Source organism: Tachypleus tridentatus, chromosome 1 (genome assembly GCF_004210375.1).
Source record: "Tachypleus tridentatus isolate NWPU-2018 chromosome 1, ASM421037v1, whole genome shotgun sequence".
NCBI classification, from domain to species: domain Eukaryota; kingdom Metazoa; phylum Arthropoda; class Merostomata; order Xiphosura; family Limulidae; genus Tachypleus; species Tachypleus tridentatus.
The window spans coordinates 147,933,817-147,959,165 of NC_134825.1; the positions used below are offsets into that span (position 1 = coordinate 147,933,817).

At 35.3% G+C, this 25,349-nt stretch overlaps 1 protein-coding gene across 16 annotated transcripts in view; it reads left to right on the top strand.

Moving 5' to 3' along the window:
• LOC143226539 (band 7 protein AGAP004871-like) overlaps positions 1-25,349 on the top strand; it is a 191,754-nt gene that overhangs the window by 90,874 nt on the left and 75,531 nt on the right. For 2 of the 16 annotated variants that reach the window (XM_076457638.1, XM_076457681.1), the window contains exon 1: positions 8,988-9,300. The exons of 11 other annotated variants lie outside the window; for them this stretch is intronic. In XM_076457638.1, the coding sequence (XP_076313753.1) occupies positions 9,150-9,300 (151 nt within the window). In that variant the 5' untranslated portion in view covers positions 8,988-9,149. Of the gene's footprint in view, positions 1-7,624; positions 7,694-8,987; positions 9,301-9,325; positions 9,431-25,349 lie in introns of those variants that run through there. 3 more of the 16 variants (XM_076457745.1, XM_076457782.1, XM_076457666.1) reach the window with 3 other exon arrangements.

Sequence of the window (25,349 nt, forward strand, 5' to 3'; positions counted from 1 at the left end):
ATATATCATGTTTCTGTATTCTTTGATTTTGTTTAGAATAAAAACCTTTTATTACGATAATTTTACATTCGAAATACAGATAAAATAAATGAAATTATTATATCAGAATTCAAGTAACATACCTAGCATTAAACAAGTAGGTGAAATCGATCGTATATTTTACAGTTGGCTCCTCTTTTAACTAATCGATCTTGTTACAACAAAGGTTTCGAAACTGCAACCTGCTACATAAATGTAATAAGATATCCCTATGTTATACTGCAACGGTATACATTTTCTCTAAACTTTCATACTTACATTATTCACTCACTTATCCATTCTACTCAGTCTGTAAACTCAAACGTTTATAAGTTCAGTGTACAATAAAACCTTCGTTAAAACCACTATGAGGCAGTTGAAAACTAAATTTTAACGCGTTAGCAAAACTTTGCATTTGAAAAAGGGTACCCGATCATGAGGTGTTTATTTATATTCTGGGTTTGTAGGCTAAGTTCAGACATTTAGACGTCAATTCGTTGCATACAGACAAAACTAAAGGGCAGAGAAAATCGTCTGTTTCAATACGGTATAGAAGTTATTATTTCGTTACGTTGGTTCTGCGAGAGAAGTGACCAGATTCTAACAAAACTTTTCACTTGACTTTTTTTTCTGTGAGGTTGCAGTACGAGGCGTGTCATCACACAAAACTGTGTAGCAGAAACAAGTGTCAAGTAAGCATGAGCTTTTTAGCCAGAGTAAGTAATAGGTTTAGAAAGCCAGCACAACCTTTCGGTCGAGCTAACACGTCAACTTTTCCTTCACTGAGGTTTCTTTAGCTGGCTGCCAAGTTGTTTGGTTTGTTTCGAATTTCGCACAAACATAGAAGAAGGTTATCTGCGCTAGCCGTCCATAATTTAGCAGTGTAAGACTAAAGGGAAAGCAGCTAGTCATCACCACCCACCACCAACTGTTTGACTACTCTTTTACCAACGAATAGTGGGATTGACTGACACTTACAACGCCCGCACGGCTCAAAAGGCGAACATGTTTAATGTGATGGGGATTTGGACCTACGATCCTCGTATTACGAGTCCAGCGCCCTAACCACCTGGCCATGCCGGGCCTCTGCCAAGTTGATAGCTGATAGCCTTTTCTTAAAGCCTGCGCCTCAGAGTCTGTATTTTCTTTGGCTGGTGTACAGTTTCTCTTTTACACGGTATTATATTATATGTGTTTGCAAATAAATGAAAAGAAAATATCTTCATGCATATATATATATATACGCATATATATATGGTACATTTTATATCCCACATTATAGCTCGTACTCTGGGATACTTTAAATCAGTGCAGCGTTTATATTTTTATTTATTTTTGTTTCGACTTGTTTTGGTCATTACAAACTAATATAGTTAGTCAGAGGTTTGGATTTGCTGTTTATTTAACTCCATCAGTATTAATTTTATCTGAAAATACAAAACCGGTATATTATATTTAACGTGTGAAGGAAAAACAATTGTTGGCAACAGTTCTTACGTTCAGATAACAAGGCTGTCAGACAAGCGCTACGTTGGAATGAGAGAAAAAACTAGTGTATCTACTACATTGTGGGAACGGCACATTATACCATAGTAAGAGAACGTGAGACCCACAAAACGATAACAGTAAAACGTCTCTCAAGTCTAACCTGTATTCTCGATGTGGCACGGTGTTAAGTCTGACGGTTTATATAATGGTTCAATACCCGCGATGTGTAAAGTAAAGATAACCCAGTGTGCCAGCAGGAAGATGTCTTGGAAAAGCAAGGATAGGAGTGTTTTACATACATGTGATTGTGGGTCGATAAATACAACTAATTTTGTTTCTATTCGTGTGTATGTGTGTGTAAGTTTTCTTTTGTCTGTCCCTCACTTTATTTGTCCCAATCTTACTATTTATGTATTCATCTGTGTCTCCAGTTAATTAGTCTTTATATTTCATTTGCCAATTTGTTTGTTTCTAATCCACGTCACACAAAACATGCTCGCCCTTTCAGCCGTGGAGGCGTTATAATGTGACGGTCAATCTCATTTTCGTTGGTAAAAGAGTAGCCCAAGAGTTGGTGGCGGGTGATGATGACTAGCTTCCTTCCCTCTAGTCTTACACTGCTAAATTATGGACGGCTAGCGCAGATAGCCCTCGTGCAGCTTTGCGCGAAATTAAAAAAAACAATTGTTTGTTTCTCATGCGTTAACACTGATATTTATAATTTACATCCAAAGCTAATCGGTTTGGCCCGGCATGCCCAAGCGTGTTAAGGCGTGCGACTCCTAATCTGAGGGTCGCGGGTTCGCATCCCGGTCACGCCAAACATGCTCGCCCTTTCAGCCGTGGGGGCGTTATAATGTGGCGGTCAGTCCCACTATTCGTTGGTAAAAGAGTAGCCCAAGAGTTGGTGGTGTGTGGTGATGACTAGCTGCCTTCCCTCTAGCCTTACACTGCTAAATTAGGGACGGCTAGCACAGATAGCCCTCGAGTAGCTTTGTGCGAAATTCAAAAACAAACAAACAAACAAACCAAAGCTTGTTTGAATTCAGAATTATTCAAAATTAAAAATGAGACTTAACTGGAATACAGAATATATTCGTTTTTATGGACACATTTTAGTTATTTATGTGAAGTTTACGTTGTCGAATTTATAAAATGTGGTCCTATTTGTCTCTCTGTTATTAATTAATGAAAAAACATATTTAGTTCTTAGGATGACCCGTATTGATGACTGCTATCTGAATGTATAATGTTATCGTAACTTTCATTATTTTGTTTGTAAATCGTGCTACGAATGAAGCCACATCAAACCTGTAACGTCACAAAGGACTGAATAGTCAGAATAGAGACATCTGTGGTTAGGAGTAGTCATCTCTGACTCTGAGCTGTGAAAAGGCAATAAGTCGGCAACACACACTACTTGAGGTGGCTAATCTTAACTGAATAGTGGAGTTAACTGCCACTCTCATAACGCACCCAGAGCTGAGAGTGCGAAGCGTGTTTGTAGTACCTAGAATTCCAAACCAAGACGCTAATCTCTGGGTTCCGCTTCAGTTCTTATTGTTGTTATTGTTATTTTTAAGCACAAAATTACACAGTGGACTACCTGTGTTCTGCCCACCATCGAAACCCTGTTTTTACCATCCCAAGCCTGTTGAGTTCTGCAATGCCCAATAGTTGTATAGTTCATTATAACTACGTATTTCCACTTATTATGAAACCAATTGACACCTAGAAGTATATTATTTTAAATTATTATTTATATTAACCGATAGCAAGCACAAACAATAACGTTTGTGGCAATTAATTCAGGGACAAATATTGAACATTTTTAGTAGTTTTCAAATATTATATTTTGGATATGTTTAGTATTTAAATCGAGACAAGTGTAGGAAAAGTACGACACTTTTCTTGCTTTTGTGTGAAACACCATCAAAGTTCGTTACTTACCATAACACATCCTGTTTTTTAATTTTTTTACCTTACTATTTATTTTTATATATTTTTAAATATGTTTTCCTCTATTTACCTCCTTATCGGTCTGATTCAATATATTTTCCTTTGTTCGTTTTCTTCTTACTTGCATTTTTTTTTATCTATTGCCGAACTGACAGCTACTTTTTCAGTGATAGGGTTTACTACTTCTACAGATAGTGTTTTAATTAAGAGACGACTGTTGGTGAGGAAAAAGATGAAGTACCTGCTATCCTTCCTAGCAAAGCTTCTGGTGTCAGAATTAATGGTGTATTATATGGCCTGCACGACATGGATTTACGTGTTACAGTCTGTTCGAATAATGTTACACAAGGAACAAAGACGTTCAATTACGAAGTGATCTGTCATATAAAACTTGCACGTAATCTAGAAGAAATCATTTAAAAGAGCTATATAATACTTTACAAGAGAGAACTGCTGTTGTACATCAGAATTTTAGAGAAAAAAATCACTTAGTTTGGGAGTAGATTTAAAAGAATGTGTACTATCTACAAAGTAAATCATCTAGGGAATGTTTGCGGTAAAATCATTATTGAATATGTGATTTCTGAATTGAATAATATTGTCATTTCAAAACATCTGTTGGATATTATTTGTTCTTAGAAAAGTATTTCAAGGCATTTCGCAAGTTTGTTTTATTATTTGGAATAACATAACATAACGTTAGGGACAATAAGGGATCTGTTACTTCATCTCTGCTGCTCCATTCTCTAAGTCAAATTAGAACTGTTAAATAAAGATAAATTAAAGCCATTCATTATTATTCATGTACGTATCAAGTTTTCTTTTAAACTTATTCAAATTTACTTACTGTCTTCACAACATCCAAAGGCAACCCATCGCAACAGCAAGCCACCCTATTTCAAAAATAAAATTGTCTCAGCTGAAGAAGACTTCTACCTTGCCTAAATCTATATTTGTGTCGCCTATTTCTATAACTCTCGCTGTTAAGTATGAAAAATATCGATGCATAAACATTATCAAATCCTTTTACAATCTTAGACACTTCAATCAAATCCCCTCTAATTCTTCTTTCTTCAAGATAAAAAAACGCTTACTGACCCTAATCTCTCCTCATTTGACAACCCCTCCGTCCCAAGACCATTTTGGTAACCTTCCTCTGAAGCCTTTCCAACAACTCAACGTCTTTCCTAAGGATAGGAGCATAAAACTGAACACAATACTCCAAAGGTGATCTAATCAGTGGCTAATGAAATGAAAGTATAACTTCTTTAGACTTGTATTCAATATTTCTATAAATATATCCTGAGATACTATTTGCCCTACCACTAGCAATAACACACTGATTGGATGGCTCAGGAAATTGATTAATCATTAAACCCTTTTCTTCATGACACTGTTAAGGTTATTGTCATTCAAATTATGATAACCCACTTACAATATCTTGTATTTATCATAATCAAAACCCATCAGCCATTTATTTACCCAACTCACTACATGATATTACTCCTTTTGTAAAGCAGCAACATCCTCTTCACAACCTGCAACATCCAAACCTTAATGTCATCAGCAAATAACTTTATTGGCCATTCCTTCATCTATGTCATTAATGTAAATCAAAAAGAGAAATGGTCCCAATAGATACGCCTCTTTTAACATTAATCCTGTTTTACTGAACACCATTTATAACAATCCTCTGCTTTCTTCTATCGAGCAACTCTTTCATCTAATTGGTTAATTTATCCCCCGCATCTATAAAGATAAATATTTTACAGGCCTTTCATGTGGTACCTTGTCAAATGCTTTCTGAAAATCTAGATACACCAAACATACATTCTTACCCTCATAAAACATAAGCAGTAACCTTTTTTAAAGAATGTTAAGAGATTTGTAAGGCAAGATATGCCCTTAGTGAAATCATATTGACTATCCGATAATATTCTAAACTTTCAGTGATGTCGAGAAACCCACTTGTTGAGAAATTTATATGCAAAAACGGCTCGTTTGGGTTGAGAAAATATTTTACATAGAAGAGCGAACAACGTTTCGACCTTCTTCGGTCATCGTCAGGTCCAACCAACCCAAACGAGCCGTTTTTGCATATAAATATTCCAAACTTTGTTAAATTACTTTGCAAACTATCTTTTATCAGATTTTTCTAAAACTTTTCCAACAGCTGATGTAAGCCTAATAGTCATATAATTACTCGGACAGCTTCTGTTACCTCTCTTGTAGATAGAAGTGATATTGGCTAATTTCTAATCTGTTAGTACATGTCCACTGTTCAAGGACTTACAAAAAATTATGGCAGGTGGCTCACATACACACTCTCTTTACCTCTTTTAAAGCCCTCAGGGAAATATTATCTGACATAGGAGTCATATCATTCTTTAAGCTTCCTAATTTTATTTTAACAAGCTCAGAAGTTATTCAATTGTCTTTGTTTTCATCCATCAGTTATTGAAGATGAGAATAAGTCTTCATCAGTAAAAACTGAAGAAAAAGCAGAATGTAATAACCTAGCCATTTCATAATAATCATATAAATCTTTTCTTTGTCATATCTCAAGGGGCTTATCCCAATTATAACATTTTGTTTACACCTAAAGTACTTTTAAAAAATTCTTACTGTTAATTTTTATGTTTTCAGTCAACTTGTTTTCAATACATCCTTTTGAATTTCCTAGTTTCCTGATCTTCCATAATCTTCTATAATACCAGTTACAAACGTTCCAGAACAATTGCTTATCAGATGTAACCAAATATTAATAATAATAAAATAACAGAAATGGAAACATTAACGTGTTTTAACCTGAAGCATAGCAAGGAGATGTGATTTACTTGCGTCTTTATAATGATTATTTTTATCTGGACAAACATTCATTCATTCGTGTACAAGTTTAGTTTTAGGCTAGAAGTTCACGTTAGTTTCTATTTACCTAATTGAAAATTCCTCATAACAATTCTTTTTACCATCAGAATGATGAGAACGTCCAAACTTTTTGTTGGCTATGAAAATGGTGTACTTTGTGGTACCGAATTTTGCCAAGCTATTTGAAGAAAATAACCAGCAGGCAGACATAACTATTCACGCCTGTTTGTCTGAAGAGTGAACTAGTTGTCTACTAAGCTGAACAAGTGTAAAACACAGTAATTCAGCCAGCGTTAGTTATTTCAACAATGGGCGTACGGAAGATAGAAACAAATAACTAGAAGTCACAGTGCTCGTAAATACAAATAGCACTAAGCTGTATCTCAAAGTTATTGCATAGATTTTACTCGCAGCTTTTAAATCTATGTCAAGGAAAAGTATTTCTGTTTTCTTACAAGCAGTAACGAACATAAAGATATTGATGCGTAATTTCTTTGGGAGCTCGATTTTCTTAAATGTTTTGACGTATGAATTGTGAACAGATTTCATTTTAACAGTTAAAAAGCTGTTATACGAAAAGCTCATTAAGGAAAGTAATTTGTGTATATGAAAAAAAAGGTAACATAAGTCTGGTAAAAGAATTATTCCAGCAGACAAATGAGCTCAGATGCCATCTAACACGTGTAGGTTTAGTATCGTTAAATCTCCATCTGTAGAATCCGTAAAGTAGCAAAACCAAATCACTTTTTGTGGGATATTTCGATATCTGCCTTTAGTTAAGCTCGTACATTAAACTGGAATACGAAAGTTAAAGCCAATTTTCACACGGTGTTGACCTTAGCCTTTGGAATACAAAATAACAAAAGCTGTTTGTTTGTTTGTTTTGTGAATTTCGCGCAAATCTACTCGAGGGCTATCTGCGCTAACCGTCCCTAATTTAGCAGTGAAGACAGCTAGTCATCACCACCCACCGCCAACTCTTAGGCTACTCTTTTACCAACGAATAGTGGGATTGACCGTCACATTATAACGCCCTCACGGCTGAAAGGGCGAGCATGTTCAGTGCGACCGGGATTCGAACCCGCGACACCGGATTACGAGTCGAACGCCTTAACACACTTGGCCATGCCGGGCAAAGAAAAGCTGTTCTTTCATGTTCCTTTTCAACTTCCATTACAGAAATAGTTTAACTGGTGCAAAACATTAACGTGGAATGAAATAATTTAGCTTGCATTAATGTGATGAAAGTTTTGTGCAATTATAATAGTTTCGTTTCCTTTGTTTATTTTAGCGCAAAACTACACAGTGGGCTATCTGCGTTATGTTCACCACGGGGACTCGAACCCCGGATTTTAGCGTTGTAAGTTCTTAATCTCCTGACTCGATAGGTGACTAAATATAAGGGTAATCAATAGTTAGTTTACTTATTTGTACAATTATACTTTAGTATATCTATATTAGTATAATAGCTATTTTGAATAATTCCACAGCAAGGTATTGTTGTACAAAATGTGAACATTGATACTGACAAGCTACAATATGTGATTATTATGTGTTTAGTTCTATTCAGAAACATAAGAATATAGTCATTATGGCATTTAGAACCTCTCTTAAAATACCTAATATTTTGCCCAAAGTTTAGTTGTGAATGTATTTAGTCGCAGTAGTTCCTTCTTTTCTAACTTGGTTGAAGTCACTAGCGTGTCACTACATCTGCGAGATGTAAACATATCTTTTTTTTTAACGAATTATAGCAGTAATATGATCTTCATAAGATGTACGTCTCTCAGTTGTTATCATTGTAATCTTCACACTTACACCGACAATGCATGGAAGAAAAATATATTAATTACAAATGGATAATTTGGTCCTTTTTTCTGTGTCAATTGAGAAGAAATGTTTGTTTGATTTTTTTTTTGCTTTGTTTGAAGTTAAGCACAAATCTACACAATGGGCTATCTGTGTTCTGCCCATCAGAAGTATCTAAGCCCCTATTTTAGCGTTGTAAGTCCGCAGATGTACCGCTGTGCCACTGGGAGTCGAGAAGAAATGAAAATACTAATTTGAAACTCATTACGATATAAGCAGGACTTATAATGATAAAAACAAATGATAGGGCAAGCTAAGTTTAACTTATAGCTAATACGAATAATATTATAGCTAATACGTGATAGCTAATACGAATTTGAAACTCATTACGATATAAGCAGGACTTATAATGATAAAAACAAATGATAGGGCAAGCTAAGCAGAAGAACAAATCTAATCTATTGGTATTTGTCAGCCATGTTGTTACAGCAAATCACTATTTTTTATTTAATTTTAAATATTTACTAATATTTCTTCTATTATTGCTGAAGAACTATGATAAGTTCTTGTCGAAACGTTTGAGTTATCCAAACACAAAGAGTATCTTCTTGTTAATTTTGAGCTAAATGATACTGCAGAATGAGGCATGCTAGTCTTTGTAATCTTTGCTTCAACGACATCTATATTTATGAGAATAACACGTCATCTTTTCCCTTTCTCATTTGCTCTGCTACTTAGAAAAAGATTTTGTTGCAAAAAATGTCTGGTTGTGTTGCGCGTGAGCTTACGTTTGTTAAGGCCGAGCACGCGCACGTTTCTGAATACTTGTGCGTGTCTCACACGTTCCAAAACCGAGCTGGTTCGAGGGAGAGAGAGAGATTCGCCAAAGGCAAACCACGAAAATATATGGCGGTTCAAAAGACGCGATGATATAGAGTGTTGTCAGTAAATATAACAAGCGCACCGATTGCTTTTATAAGAAAATTACGTTTAACAAGTGCAGTGACATGCATTCCGGTTCCCAGGTGACAAGTGAGCAAAGCCCACTGACACCTTCAATAATCAACAGTATTCCAACACTGGACCCGCAGCATTTCTACAATCAGGGTCAAGGTCTTCAAGTATCTCAGCAACGTTGGTTACCCATTGCAGAGAAAGGTATTGTTTTTGTTTTTAGGCAAAGTTACACGCTGGGCTATCTGTGCTCTGTCCGTCAGAGAGTATGGAGCCCTGTATTTTAGCGTGTGGGTGTATAAACTTACCGCTGACCTATTGGAGGCAGGGAAAGGTAAAAGTCGACTTAAATTATCTCATTTCGCATCATTTCTTACTCATCTCTTTACGTAACATTGAATTAATATCATGAATTCTTATTTCTTGTTAGCCCTAAAATATAATCCCGAATCTCCGTGATGGAAAATAAAAAGTTGTCAAAATACGTACTCTATAGCTAATACCGTTGAATAGTAAATAGTCTTGAAAAGGTATAAAACATAAGGAAATCGACTATTTAATTTATAGCTCATTGTTATTGATTTTATAAGATACTGCGACTTAGTCACTGTGACTGGTCTGTAAAAACATAGATACGTTGTCGTAAAATTTAAATTTAAACGACCAGGTGAAGCGATCAAAACTTTAAACAAAATGTGAGAATTCCTGAAACAATGTTTAAAAGATTAAATTAATCAAGATTGGTTGATCGTTACGCTAAGTTAAAAATTCAGCCTTTTTAAGAAGTAAAGATTTGAGAATGAAATTTATGTGATAAATAATTATTTTCCTCGCAATTTTGAAAATGAAATTTATGTGATAAATAATTATTTTCCTTGCTATTTTGAAAATGAAATTTATGTGATAAATAATTATTTTTTTTGCTATTTTGAAAATGAAATTTATGTGATAAATAATTATTTTCCTCGCTATTTTGAAAATGAAATTTATGTGATAAATAATTATTTTCCTCGCTAATTTGAAAATGAAATTTATGTGATAAATAATTATTTTCCTCGCTATATGTTTCGAATTAATCATGGTTATTGCTCATGGAATACTTATGTTTGACAGTTATGTGTTGATCTGTCGAAGGTTGAATCGCGATACAAACCACAATTGTGTTCATATTTAACCTGTATTATTTAAAAGAAGCAACCAATGACAGAATCTATAAAACTCTAAATCGTAAGTAAAGCTCTTCATTGAAAGTTAGAACTAAAGTAGCATACCCAAGAGGATAGTCATTTCCAAGCTACTGTTGCTTGGAAAATAATACTGTTCTATAGCTACTGTTGCTTGGAAAATAATACTGTTCTATACCTACTGTTGCTTGGAAAATAATACTGTTTTACAGTAATTATAGAACAGTATTATTTTCCAAGCAACAACTATTATTTTAAAAGCTTAGAAAATAATACTTTTTTATAGTAGTAGTTGCTTGGAAAATAATACTGTTTTATAGTAGCTGTTGCTTAGAAAATAATACTGTTTTATAGTAGCTGTTGCTTGGAAAATAATACTGTTTTATAGTAGCTGTTGCATGGAAAATAATACAGTTTTATAGTTACTTTTGCATGGAAAATGATAGTGTTTTATAGTAGATGTTGCATGGAAAATAATACTGTTTTATAGTATATGTTGCTCTGTAATTTATGATCTTCATCAGCTTGTGTATATATACATATTTGGACATTTCAACGAATAGTACTCCAGATTAAACTTTATATTGTCCAGATTTAACGAGTATATATAAAGGAAAATGCTGTCGACGCAGAATATTCGCATAATCACATTTCCAACCAATGAGAGATGTTGGTGGTCTAGAATTATTCATGTAATCAATCTTCAACGAATTAAAGATGGCAGTGGTCTATAACAATTCGCGAAATTAAATGTCTAGCCAATGAAATTTGTCGGTATCCTAGAACCCTAAAGATTTGTATAGCAACAGCCAATGAAATGCGTCGATGGTCTAGAACAGTCTCTAGATTTATGTAATTTAATTAATTAAAGATGTCAGTCGTCTAGGATAATTTGCATATTCACCATTGTCTAATCAACTACAGGTATTGGTGGCGTAGAACGTTTGGCAGATTCACAGAGTTTGAATAATGAGAGGCTTTGGTAGTCTTAGAATAATCTACAAATTTCTTTCCGAATTAAGAAAAGAAAGAAGAAAATACTTTTATCCACATTATATGAATCCTCAACATTATGTCACAAAGTGTGGATGACATTCATTCTCAGTCAATAGATCCCTAATAAACTGTTCCACTGAAGCTTCCACACCGCCAATGAGAGTCTTCTCTGAATAAATTATTTTTTCATGACACACAAAGAAAAGTATCACTGAAACAGTAGAGGGCGCTATTCAACGTGACTTGAAGTGACTTGTGTGGTTTAATATTTGAATTGAACTGGAAGGCTCGTCTGGACCAGTTCACTAATTTTGATTACTGATTGGTTATGGCTAACAAATCATGCCTTCGAACAGTTCCACAGACACTACAGTTCAGAATCTGATTCATTTTTGGTGATGAAAAAGTGGCATGTTACACATGAAAGGTTGGACAAAAGCAATGTGCAAAAACAGTTCGTTCTTAGTGTCTTCAGATATTACTCTACACTTAACACTACAGAACGTCTATGATAATCTTTTCATGTATTATTCTACACTTGGCACGAGAGAATGTTTACGATAATGTCTTCATATGTTAGTCTGAGCTAGAGACTACTGAACGTTTAAGATAGTGTCTTCAGAGGTTACGCTAGACAGTACAGAATGCTTATGTTACTATCTTCAGCTATTAGTCTGTACTAGAGGACCCCTAGTGGGACAGTGGTAAATCTTCAGATTTACAACGCTGAAATCTGGGGGCTCGATTCTCCTCGGTACACACAGCATATAGCCCGATGTGGCTTTGCTACAAACAAAAGAAACACTGCACTAGGGACTATCGAGTGTTAACGGTCGCATATTTAAATATTACTGTGTACTAAGTTAGCAAGTGTTTGCTGTATACTTGCACAGTATCCTGTCTTACCTAAAGATCTGAAAATATTTTGTTTAAAAAGCATAAAGTACGTACCTTCGAACTGGGAGCAATAGATATTCGTATATAGAAAATTGCTGCTAACAGAACTACATGATACTTATTCATATAGAAAGATGATTCTAACAGAACTACACTATATCTGTTTGTATAGAAAGTTGTTGCTAACAGAACTACGTGATATTTGTCTATATAGAAAGATAATTCTAACAGAACTAAATGATATTTATGTATAAAGTTGCTGCTAACAGAACTACACGATATTTGTTTATAAAGAAAGTTGCTGCTAACAGAACTACACTATATTTGTTTGTATAGAAAGTTGCTGCTAACAGAACTACACTATATCTGTTTGTATAGAAAGTTGCTGCTAACAGAACTACATGATATTTGTTTGTATAGAAAGTTGCTGCTAACAGAACTACACTATATCTGTTTGTATAGAAAGTTGCTGCTAACAGAACTACATGATATTTGTTTAGATATAAAGTTGCTGCTAGCTAGGGATTGTGCAATATTCACATATAGAATCCTGAACAGAAAGCATGTTTTGGTTTTATTAAGCTGAAAGGAAGTCTGTCAGTTTGAATGCGGTTAACAGTGCTTCTCGTGCAAATGTTCTTGCTTTGTTTCTTTGACGCACTATTTCACATCTGTGTACACCGTTTTCTTGTAACCAGAACAAGCAACGTGAGAGTCATAACTGTACTTCTTGATATTCCTGGATATAAGTTGAATCTGAACAACTGTGTCAATAAACTATAGTAAAATTACGAACAGTTTTAGTTCTTTGCAAATTAAGACAAATATCCAAGTCAAATCCATAACATAAAATTTTCTGTTGTTGGTGTTGTTGTTATTGGGCACAAAAGGCTATCTGTGCTCTGCCCACCAGGGGTATTTAAACCAGGTTTCTAGTAGTATAATATTTTATACAGACCGATCGTTTAAACCAGGTGTTACCAAACTTTATTCACAGGGGGCCAGATTACTTCGGAAATGAGAAGCGTGGGCCGCATGATCATTATGTTCAATACTCATAAGCTAGAACGAAAGCTCTCTGTAAAAGACTTAACACTAAGTTTAAGATGCCACATTAGCCATGTGAGAGTAGCATGTAATACACACATAATAAAAAGCAAACAGAAATACAACCAACATTTTTTATTTACCAAAAGGTTATCAAAGAAGGTGACATTAGCAAAAACAGTTGTCACATCGCACATAGTGAGTACATATCAATTTCACTAAACCGCAAAAAAGTTAGTAAGATTTATGAAATTGGCGCATGGCTTTCAAATTATCTTCAATGTTCGGTTTTGAATTGCTGCATCCAATCATTAGAATTCCTTTCAAATGTTCGTCAGTCAACCTTGATCGATGTACCGACTTCACAAATTTCATTCTTGAAAATGCTTGTTCACAGATATAAGTTGTTCCGAACACTGATGCCATATTAGATGCGAACTGCTTCAGCTTTCATACTTTAGGTATGCAGCTGTAAAATTCAATAAGTTGACCCTCTCTGTGTTTTGCTTTCAACAAGTCATTTCATTGCAAATCGATGACCTCCAGCTGAATTTACACTGGCACGTCATCAATGACACAATAAAAAGGATTCTGAAAAAGGAGAATATCACTTTCGATTCTGTCGAGATCCGAAAATCTCTCTAAAAATGCTTATTTAAATCACAAATAATCTTTTTCTGAAAGTACAGGTTGACATCTTTTGTGATTCCAGCATGAAACTCATTGAAATACTGAAAATGAGAGAGGTTTCCTTCTTCCAATTATGCTTCAAACAATGACAGCTTTCTCCGAAATTCTTTAATGATTCTATAGAGATCACAGACAAGGTTATTCTTCCCTTGAAGTTTCAAGTTCAATTCATTTATGTGGGATGTGATGTCAACCAAAAATGACAACTTTGACAACCAGGTTGGATCCAACAGAAGTGGATCGGCTGTATCTTTCTCGATAAGAAATATATCTATTTCTCTTCTCAGCTTATAAAAACGAAACAAGACTTTACCGCAGCTGAGCCACCTCACAGCCGTGTGATAAGGCAAGTCACAGAAATCCGAATCAATTTCTTCAAGAAACGCCTTGAACTGGCGATGATTAAGTGCATGACTCCGAATGAAGTTCACTGCAGAAATGACTGGTTTCAGTACGCAAAAAATATCTAAGTCCTTTCCACAGAGTGTTTGCTGATGTATGCTGCAGTGTATAAACAGAGCACTTGAGAGTTGAAGATCTTCCAACTGTTTCCTGATCAGCCCCACCAGACCCGTCTTTACTCCAGCCATGTTTTTTCCTCCATCAACTGTTACACCTCTAAGCTGATTCTACTGAAGGTTATAGTCTTGCAAAGTTTTATGCACTTCCATGAAAATGTCTTCTCCAGTTGTTCTTCCGTGCATGCTGCAAACTGATGCCAACTCTTCCGTGATCTGAAAGTCCAAATTAATTCCACAAATGAACACGAGAAGTTGTGATGTACTCGAGAGATCAGCAGACTCATCCAGTGCCAAAGAATACCCTAGGAAATTTCTAGCTTTTTGGCGTATGTGTAATGCGATGTTCTCTCTAAGTTCTTCTGCTCTCCGTACAACTGAAGTTGCTGAAAGGCTGATACTTTCAAAGAAATTGGCATTTTCAGGACACAGCTTATTTGCTGCTTCCATCATACACTCTGATGAAGTTGCCGTCAGTAAAAGGTTTTCCTCGCTCTGCCATCCTATGCACTATTTTGTAACTTGTACGAGTGACAGATTCATTTTCAGCAAACCTTCTCGTAAAGAGATTTTTTTGAGATTCAAAAACATGTTTCATGAATTCAAATTTCTCAGAACGGAACTTTCCTGAAAGTTTCAAATATGTTGATCGATGTTTTGTTTCATAGTGACGCCGAAGATTGTACTCTTTCAAAACGGCAACACTTTCGGTGCATATCACACAAGTAGCTTTCCGGTTTTTTTGTTTCCACAAAGAAGTACTTTTCTCCCCATTCTTCATTGAAAGCACGACACTCAGAGTTCACTTTTCTTCTTTTAAAAGCAGCCATAACGATGGGTGAAAAAAAAACAGGATCTGAAAATGAAAAACACAGAACGCTGTGAGAAAAGTATTGTACTGGTGCAAGAACGCACAAACGAATTATATTGAAACGTATGTTTGCCACGATACTTACCTAAGAACGAGTTACGAAAAGCGCATAAACCGACTACTAAGAGAAATGAGCTTGCTGAAGCGGTAACCCTAGGCCGCTGAATTTACAAGACGAATCGATAGGACGAGGGTTAAGTCTGTACTTGTTTTCGAAATCCTTATGCTTTCATAGATACGTGTCTCGATATGAATAAACGGGCAGCAAGAACGAAAGAAGAACTTTCCTATTGGTTAAAAATGCGCGTGACAGCCTTGCTTCTTTTTTATCATAACGTCTTGTGTTTGCCAGCTTAAAGCGACCATCGGTGTAATTTATTTTGTTATGACATTCGGACATTTGATGAAATGTCACTTTTTATTTCCAAGTGGCTAGCTGCTGGAGGGCCGCACAAAATGACCTCGAGGGCTATAGTTTGGTGACCCCTGGTTTAAACAAACAATACAAATAAGGAACGAAAACCATACGTCAGGTCAAAGGGAATCTAAATAAACCTTAACTTACTCAAACATCGTTAATATGCAAGACTGCTTTTTTGTGTGCGAACTATATGTGTAATATTTCTAAGTAAAATGGTCATGGTATATGTTAAGTATTTCTTTGGATAACACTCTCAATCCTACAATCAATAAAGGTGCGTCGGGATAACACTAGATTAGACATTTCTAAAGTTTGAATGTTATTCAAGCAACGTGCTGCTTGTATGACAGGCTCACAAAAAAAAAATTATTTTGTTACCCTTAGAAACCTAATACACTACAAGTGGTTTCGACTTAAAGCATGATATGGCAGCTGAGAGAAAAATTACTTTGCTGTACAGACCTTAAGTTAAACCTTGTCGTGTAACACACAGACAGACAGCTTTTTTAAATTTTCAACGACATAAGACTAGACATGGAATAAATAAATAAATAAAATAAATAAATACATCGCTAGCCAGTTGTGTGTGTATATAAGTAGAGAGAAAATATCAATATTGAAGGGTTAAGTAAAATTATAAAAATCGAAAGGAAGGACTGCGTTAGAAACAGCAAGTACAAACTTCTGACTGATGTTAACTATATATAGTTTGAAGGATAGCAAAATTTGTTTGTTTTATAAAATTTCTGTGAAGCTCTAAAGTTAGAATTCTAAGTTTCTTGTGATTATGAAGTTAGACATTTATATGGATACGAGGAGGACGTTTAAAACTAAGTTATGTTATAGATACTGAAACCGGTTGTAGTGGTATTGATAACGGGTGTAGTGGTATTGATATACATGCGTAATGCTCTCGAAACTTTCTCAGACAAATATCATTTCCCAACGAATTACAATTTGTTTCTGATCTAAGTTTTGGGAACACTTTAAAAAATCAAATAAGCCAGTTATTAATGGGGTGTAATAACAGTTTGAATCTAGTTCTCACATACGGTCTGTTTGTTTGTTGTTAAGCATAAGTGGGTATAGAAACCTGATTATTAGCATGGTAATCACTCGAACTTACCGCTAAGTAACTGGGTGGCTCCTCACAAACGGCTCTATTTTCTGATTCCAACTAGGATATACTTTTGGCAAGTGAGTTTATGTGCAATTATAAAATAATTTCGATTTTCGACGTCATAGTTACAAAAACTCATCATGATAGTAAAGCTTCTCATGTTAATGTTTTATACAAGTAAATAATACGATATATAGTTACATCTTAAGTTATAAGTATAACATTTTTTTATATACTAAGCAGTTGGGCTTTATCGTGAAAACTGATTGACTACTTATGTGGTGATAATGTCAGGTTCTTCGACGATGAATTATATTTCTACAGGTTTTGTACAACTTACTCAAAATGGAGATTAGTTCCTTTCTGTTATTGTCCTCAGAGGGATCAGCGTTGAGTCTATGAACTTGCAATACAAAAATGTGGGTTATATCTCCGCGGAAAAAAAAAGTGCAAATAGTCCATTGTGTAGCTTTGCGCTAAGAAACCAACAACAACCTGCCATGACAAGAAAACCCTGAAGAGTAAGTGTGTGTTTCACTACCGAGACAAGTTGAGGAACAAACAGCCTTAGTGTATGAAAGACGACACCAGAGAATAACTGAACAACAACTGGAACATAATTTTATCTCAAAACAAGGTTTATTAGGAAAATTATTCGTTATTAATTAACAAGTTATCTTGGTATCTTGAATAACATAGTTTTACATCAAGAAAATTAATTACTATACTTAATGTACCGGAATAATACATTTACCACCGTGGACATAAACAGTAATGAACAACAATTAAGAATGATATATATATTAATTATATTTGAGCTGTGGAAGCTTGTGTCAAAGATTTGAAGCCAAGTTTATCACAGATAGGTCGTGTTTATCTGACTGAAAGTAATTGTCTCTGTTCTGGATGTATTTTTAATGATGTGGCTCGTTAACTTTTTCACCCGATGATATATTGACCATACGGCGCCGCAACTTTCTCATTTTTCACTAACCATTGTCAGGATTTCCTGGAGAATTATCACAATTTCTTACTAAATATTCAGAGCGCGCTGTTCCTCTAATAATACGCAACTGACGTTAATTTTTACGTCTACACATGCATTTTCAAATGTTGTCGGAATTTCCCTTTATTTATTGTTTTAAGTTCCAGAATTATTGCTTGTTCGTTTCCCTGATATCGAACGAACAGTTGATATTACCTTGCTCTATCTAACCTTTACTTCAATAGTTGGTGTTAACTAACTTTACCTAACCCTTACTCCAATAATTGATATTAACTAACTCTACCAAACCTTTATTTCAATAGTTAGGACTATCTGCGCGGGTTTAAAAACTCCTATCAATACAGTTTTGCCCGTTTAATCGATATAAAATTAAACATGTAGAGAGCTATATCGAAATTTACGTTCAAAAGGGAGGACACAGCTTCATCGGGCTCAGGTTATGTGTGACAGTTTAGTCTTAATCGCCCGCCTATCAAGCAGAGAAATGTATTATTGATGTTTCATGTTACTGTCTCTTTTGACGTTTCATGTGCACCATTTACATTGATAACATGTTTGTGTTGAAACTTTTTTGTACCGGATGTAGATCTCTCTTTACTGTATTTTTGCTTCTTATGTTATTCAGAACTTAAGACTTATTCTTAGAAATTGCTTCCAAGATGTTACTTTGACTTTCGTCAGCCAGTTATCAGTAAAAAAAAAATGTTAACACCTCTTACATTATATATATGTATCACTTTAGTTGTGTAACGAGTTACGGTTAATCAGCAAGTGAATAAAAACAGTTAAGAGTTGTAATTGACCTATATTAATGTTTATTTTTATTTTGTTTTTGATATACGTGAACGAAATCAGGAGTTTCCTCTTAAAGCGAAATAACTGTAAAACTGTTATAATAAAGCAATTTGTTTAATTATTTGACTACTAGCAGAAAATTTATAATTAAAGCAGTCCTGAAATGCTACAAGTGCCTGTTTTGTTTTTCTATTTTCTCTCGTGATACACTGCAATATTTGCTTCAATCATTTAATTTTAGAAAGCAATACGTGTGGATTTTGCAAACGAATAAAGCTTTATTAGGGTTAGGTTACTCACCATAAATATCAAAATAGTTCTGTTTCATTTTACAAACACAATTTATGTGTATTTTGATAACTTAATTTAATAATCTTCGACACATACTATAACCTCGGACATTCTTCTCGAGGTGCATCGTCATCTGAAGGTCGCGTATTAGAATCCCCATCACATCAAACATGTTCACCCTTTCAACCGTGAGAGCGTTATAATTTGAAGGCCAATCCCACTATTCGTTGGTAAAAGAGTGGCCCAAGAGTTGGCGGTGGGTGGTGATAACTAATGCTTTCCTTCTAGTGTTTCACTGCTAAATTAAGGACGACTATCGCAGATATCCCTCATGTAACTTTGTACGAAATTAAGAACAAACAAACAAACAATCATTTCGAGGTACTCGTGGTTGTCGTATGAAACAAAACTTCCTGGCCACGACAGAGAATAGACAACGGATGTAATGACACTTAAAAGTGTACCAAAAGTCTCAAGCAGTTTAGCAGGATCGTGAGAAGAACTCGAGTCTTGCTGCAGCTGATTTTATACTGATTCACGATATTTCTTTTTATCTAAAAGATAGACATAACATTTCATTTAAACTATCCTCTGTTGTGCATTTTTCACGCCATCTGATCATTAGTATCTTTTTTTTTTTCAAACAAAAAGGAAACCTCAATAGCTGCGGCACTTGAATTTGTTTTAGGCAATATCAGAATAAATTAATCTATGAGATATGTTTTCTATACTAGTTATACTGTTGTGCGTCAGGCTCCCCAGTGGCACTGCGGTATGTCTGCGGACTTACGACTCTAAAGTAAAAGTTTTGATAACCGTGTTGGGCAAAGCACGGATACCCCATTTCACAGCTTTGTGCACAGTTACAAGCAAATAAACGATTATGCGCCAGCAACTTAAAGGGTGTGGCGCACGCGTGTACCCAGTTCGAGTTTATTGTTCACCGTGACTTCTACCAGCCAACCATCAAATAGAAATCATTTAAGGCGATATTAGAGTAAATTAATCTATGAGACCTTGTTCACTTGATCAAATACATTAATCTAAAGGGTTTAACCTCTTGAGTTCAAAACTGTAATTAGATCTCAAATAGGTCAAGAGATGACGGAACTATAAGCTAAACGTTTATACTTGAAAAACACAAACTCATGGTCGGAGCAAAAAACATAAAATCTTGTTTACAGTTTTTAGCACTTTATACAACTGGCGTTCTTCATCTCCACTGAATTTTATCTCATCCCTTTTTATTTGTGCAACTCTTTTTCCATGGGAAAAGCTGGGCTCGAACACACACACACACACAAAACTTGTAGTAATATATCAGAATATATTTTAATGTGTCTTTGGGTTTTAAAAGAGATGCACTCAAACATATCCATTAAGTTTTCTTTACTTGCATGCAACAGTGCAGTTATTTTAGTGCACTGAGCCCCAGATACTTTTTAGAGCCAGCAACACTTCTAGCCTTGTCTCTTCACTAGAAACAGAAAGGAAGACTAATTACTAATACATATAGACAGGCATTACTTGAAGAATGATAAGTTAGTGTTGCTCAAACGGGAACTGAAAACGTGAACAACCTGGTCATATTCCAAGACCTCTTCCGTGATTCTGCTCTGCTCATTGGTCAGTTTGTCTGTTTTTGAATTTCGCGCAAAGCTACACGAGGGCTATCTGCGCTAGCAGTCCCTAATTTAGCAATGTAAGACAACAGGGAAGGAAGCTAGTCATTCCCCACCTACCACAACTCTTGGGCTATTCTTTTAACAACGAGTAGTGTGATTAACTGTAACATTATAACGCTCCCACGGCTGAAAGGGCGAGCATGTTTGGTGTGACGGAGATTCAAACCCGGGGCTCCTTAGATTACGAGTCGAGTGCTTTAATCACCTGGCCATGCTGGGCCAGAATAAAAGTAATATTCATTAAAGTTTTCATCATCCTTTATAAAGGGGCCATTAGGCCTGATTCTTACTCATTAAAGACCTGTTGGGATTACGATTTCTACAAATACAAAATATTTATTTTAAGCGTTAGGGAAGAACTAGAATTGATAAAGATATAATGGGTAGGAAAAACGGTTTCTTGATTTTAAATAAAAAAGTTTATTCCCTGTAACTGAAGATTTTTTGACGTGATGCATTTGCAAGGTCTTTTACGTAACAAGGACAAAAATATCAAAAACTGTAGGGTATAACATCAGCTAAAGGTTTATCTATCTAGATTGTTTAAAACAATCCCAATTTGCTAAATTTGTTCAAAATCAAGTTACAGTTTAAGTAAGTTACCGTTTCTTGGGCTTATCTGTGAAAATACCACAACACAAATACTGTGTTTTTGGAAGTTTCCAAAAACATTGCGATGCTGCACGCATGAAATTAGGCCTTTGAAAATTACTCAGAGAGATGCCTAATTGTTTTATGTATAACGTACGTTCGGTTAATCTTAAAGACGGAACTCTCGTTAACTTAATAATACCTAAGGAAAGGGAGTGTGGAGAGTATCCATGCTTTTAACGTAATGTAACTGTTGTAAAGCAACTCCCAGTATTTACTTTGGAGGACATGAAAACAGGCTAATTTTAACGTTGCGAATATTTTGCTAGAAATCAGCGCTCCAGGCTAAACCGGTTATATAGTGCATGAAAAGACAATTGTTTCTTTATTTTGAAATCTTGCGCAAACCTACACAAAGTTATCTGCGCTAGCTGTTCCTAATTTATTAGTGTAGGACTAGAAGGAAGGCAGCTACTTATCACCACCCACCGCCAACTCTTGGGCTACTCTTTTACCAAATAATAGTGGGATTGACCGTACCATAATAACGCCCACACGGCTAAAAGGGGCGAGCATGTTTGTTGCGACTGGATTCGAATCTGCGACCCTCAGATTACGAGTCAAGCGTCCTAATACCCTGGCCATGCCGGGCTGAAAGGACAAAGTTGCGGCTTAATAAACTGACGGGCCCGGCATGGCCAGACGGGTTAAAGCGTGCGACTCGTAATCTGAGGGTCGCGGGTTCGCATCTCCGTCGCGCCAAACATGCTCGCCCTTTTAGCCGTGGGGGCGGCGTTATAATTTGACGGTCAATCCCACTATTCGTTGGTAAAGGAGTAGCCCAAGAGTTGGCGGTGGGTGGTGATGACTAGCTGCCTTCCCTCTAGTCTTACATTGCAAAATTAGGGACGGCTAACGCAGATAGCTCTCGAGTAGCTTTGCGCGAAATTAAAAAAAAAGAAAACAGTTATAAACAATAAATTGACACATTAAGTTTAATTATACAGCAGTTTGTCTACAATTCATCATGCTTTCAAAATGTTATTAAGGAGCTAAGCATTATTTATAGAATTTTTAAGTACATTTTATTTCAGCTAAAATACTGTCGCTTTTTATATGGAAGAGGATAGTGAATTAAAAGTAACTAAATGAATATAATAAGAATAATTGTATGTATTGAGTTGAAGTACTTATATTGTGTTTATCTAAGGTGAAAAATAAGGGTTTTTTATATCGGATTAGCTTATTTCATGAACGAGTTCGAAGGAATAAACTAATGTTCCTCAGAAACTGTCGGATGAAATAAAGAAAGATGGTCTGATACAGATTTCAGTATTCGTTCAGAATGTTTCTGCCAAAACAACCATTAAGAATAAATGGCAAATATATAACATTTTTTTATGCTTGCTGTCAATAGTTGACTTGATTTGTGCTTAACTTATTACCACAGGTTTCATTTCTTCATCGATCACAAAAGTTTCGAATTATAATATTAATGTTTGAATACCTAAAGGGGTTATGGAAGCGATTATTGGCTCTGTTAAAACAAATTTAAGATAGTTAAAATAGTTTTTTCGTTAAAATACGAGAACAGATGTTGTTCTTAGTGCAAAGCTACACAATACGTTATTTAAATTCGGATTTTGGCGTTGTAGGTCCTCAGACATCCACCAGGGAGGGCAAATAAATCAGTTGTTGTTTGTTGTTAAGCACAAAACTACACAAAGGGCGCCTTGCAAAAGTTTTCTGCCCCTGCAAAGTTTCCACAATTTGTTGCCATCTGAGCTTGCAATCATGAAACTTTCAAATAGAACTTTATATTTAGAATTTACCCAATCTACCACACACTGAAAAAGCTAGAAAACGCTGATATAATGTGAGTTTGACTTACAGACAAAATCAGAATATTTTCTATTTTATAGGTATTCAACCCCTTTGGTACAGCAATCCTAAATCAGCTCAGGTGCAAAATATTTGTTTGAAAAGACATGAAATTAGTGTAATGGTCTTTGTCTGTGAGTAAATGCATCTGTTCAAGCCACAACTCACATATTGATACAATACACCAATCATGAAGATCAAAAAGCTTTTTTAAACAAGTCAGGGTTAAAGAAGCAAAGAAGCACAGATCAGAAGAAGTTTACAAGACAATTCAAAGTCGCTGAGTACGATAAAGTCCATCATTAAGAAGTGGAATGTATTTCATACCACCCAATTACTACCCAGGTCAGGTCACTCTTCCGAACTAAGTAGCCAGAGAAGCAGGAAACTAGTTAGGGATGCCACTGTGAAGCCAACAATCACTTTCAAAAAATGGCAAAGTTTTTTGTTTGAGCTGGGCGTCAGTGTACGTACATCGACAATATCTTAGTCCTCACACAAAGTTTTCCCGTATGGGCGAGTGGTAAGAAAGAAACCATTACTGAAAATCAGTCATTTTATATCTCGTATGGAGTTTGCGATAAAGTGCGTAAAAGATACTGTGAACATGTGACAGAAGATGTTGTGGTCAAGCGGGACAAAAATTAAACTTTCTGGTCTAAATTCAAAGAGTTACATATGCCTCACAGCACAAAAATCAGTCAACATCATCCTAACTTTCAAGCATGGTGATATCAATATCAAATTATTGGTGTGCTTCTCACCAGCAAAGGTGAAAATTGATGGTGCAAAACTCAGGCGAATCCTAGAGGAAAATCTGCTTGAGTCAACAAAGAATCTAAAACTGTGTCAAAAATTCACACTGTATTGGTTTCAGAAGGAGAAATTGAATGTCCTGGAGTTTCCCAGTTAAAGTTCTGACTTGATTCCAATAGAACATTTATGACTAGAACTGAAGATTGTAGTTTATCAACCAACTCCAACGAATTTGTAAGAATTGAAGAAATTTTGCCAAGAAAAATGAGCAAACATTACACTATCCTAATTCTTCAAAGCCAGAAGAGACATCAAAAGGCTCACAGCAGGAACTACTGGTAAATGTGCTTCCTCTAAGTATTGACTTAGAAGCCTGAGTACTTATGTAATTAACAGATTTCAATTTATGTATAGCTTTGGCAGCTTTTATTGACTTTCAATCTCCTTCACACATAACAGCGTTAAGTTTGATCAGTAGTGTTTTAAATAACAACAATTCTTTAAAATTTGTTTATATTATTTGTGTTTCATCGAAACGTAACACTATTTTGCAAGGCACTTTTTTCATAAATCCACACAGGATATTACTAATAAAATACGATACGTTTTCATCTTTGTTATTCTTCTAACTGTATTTCTTTCCTTTTACTTTCCGTTTACTTGTGATATCAACAGTGACTTTTGATGTTACTCGAGATATACGTTGTAAGTTGTGTATTATGTTTAATACTTAACATTACATTATGTAATATTAAGTTTTCTAATGTTATGTTTTCTATCTTTATGTTCTTGCCCAAACAGGATGCACCATCTTAAGAGTGTAATTCGATTTGCAGTATTTCACTGTACTTTACAGAATGATAACATTTGATGAAATTGTTTAGCTTAATGGCCATAGCTCCAGAAATCTAATACTATAGAAGGAGCTTGTAATATGGTAATCTACTAGCGAAAAGGTAGCCATGGATAATGGAGTGGTAAATAAGATAATTTCTTCAAAGAGAGAGCGAAAAAACTCAATGTTTAAGGCAAACAAAAGCTAAGTATAATTATATAAAAACTACTAAAGAACTAATTTCTATAATGAACGCCCCCTGCTAGTACAGCGGTAAGTCTAGTGATTTACAACGCTAAAATCAAGGGTTCGATTCCCCTCGGTGGGCTCTGCAGATAGCCCGATGTGGCTTTGCTATAAGAAAAACACACACAAACTCTGTCATGAACACCAAAGATTTCAAAGTGTGTATTATGCTCTCGCACCAAAACCACTGTTGTATGAACTATTAAAATTAAATTAACAATCGTTTATGGACAGTTTGATTCAGTTAGTTGTGTGCTAAACCTTAATGGTATGTTTATAATGTTTAATACTCTGTCAGGATAGCTTTATTTGATTGTCTGTTTGTTCATTTGTTTTGTTGAATTTCGTACAAAGCTATTCAAGGACTGTTTACACTATCTGTCCATAATTTTGAACTGTTAAACTAGAGGTTGTCAGCATGAC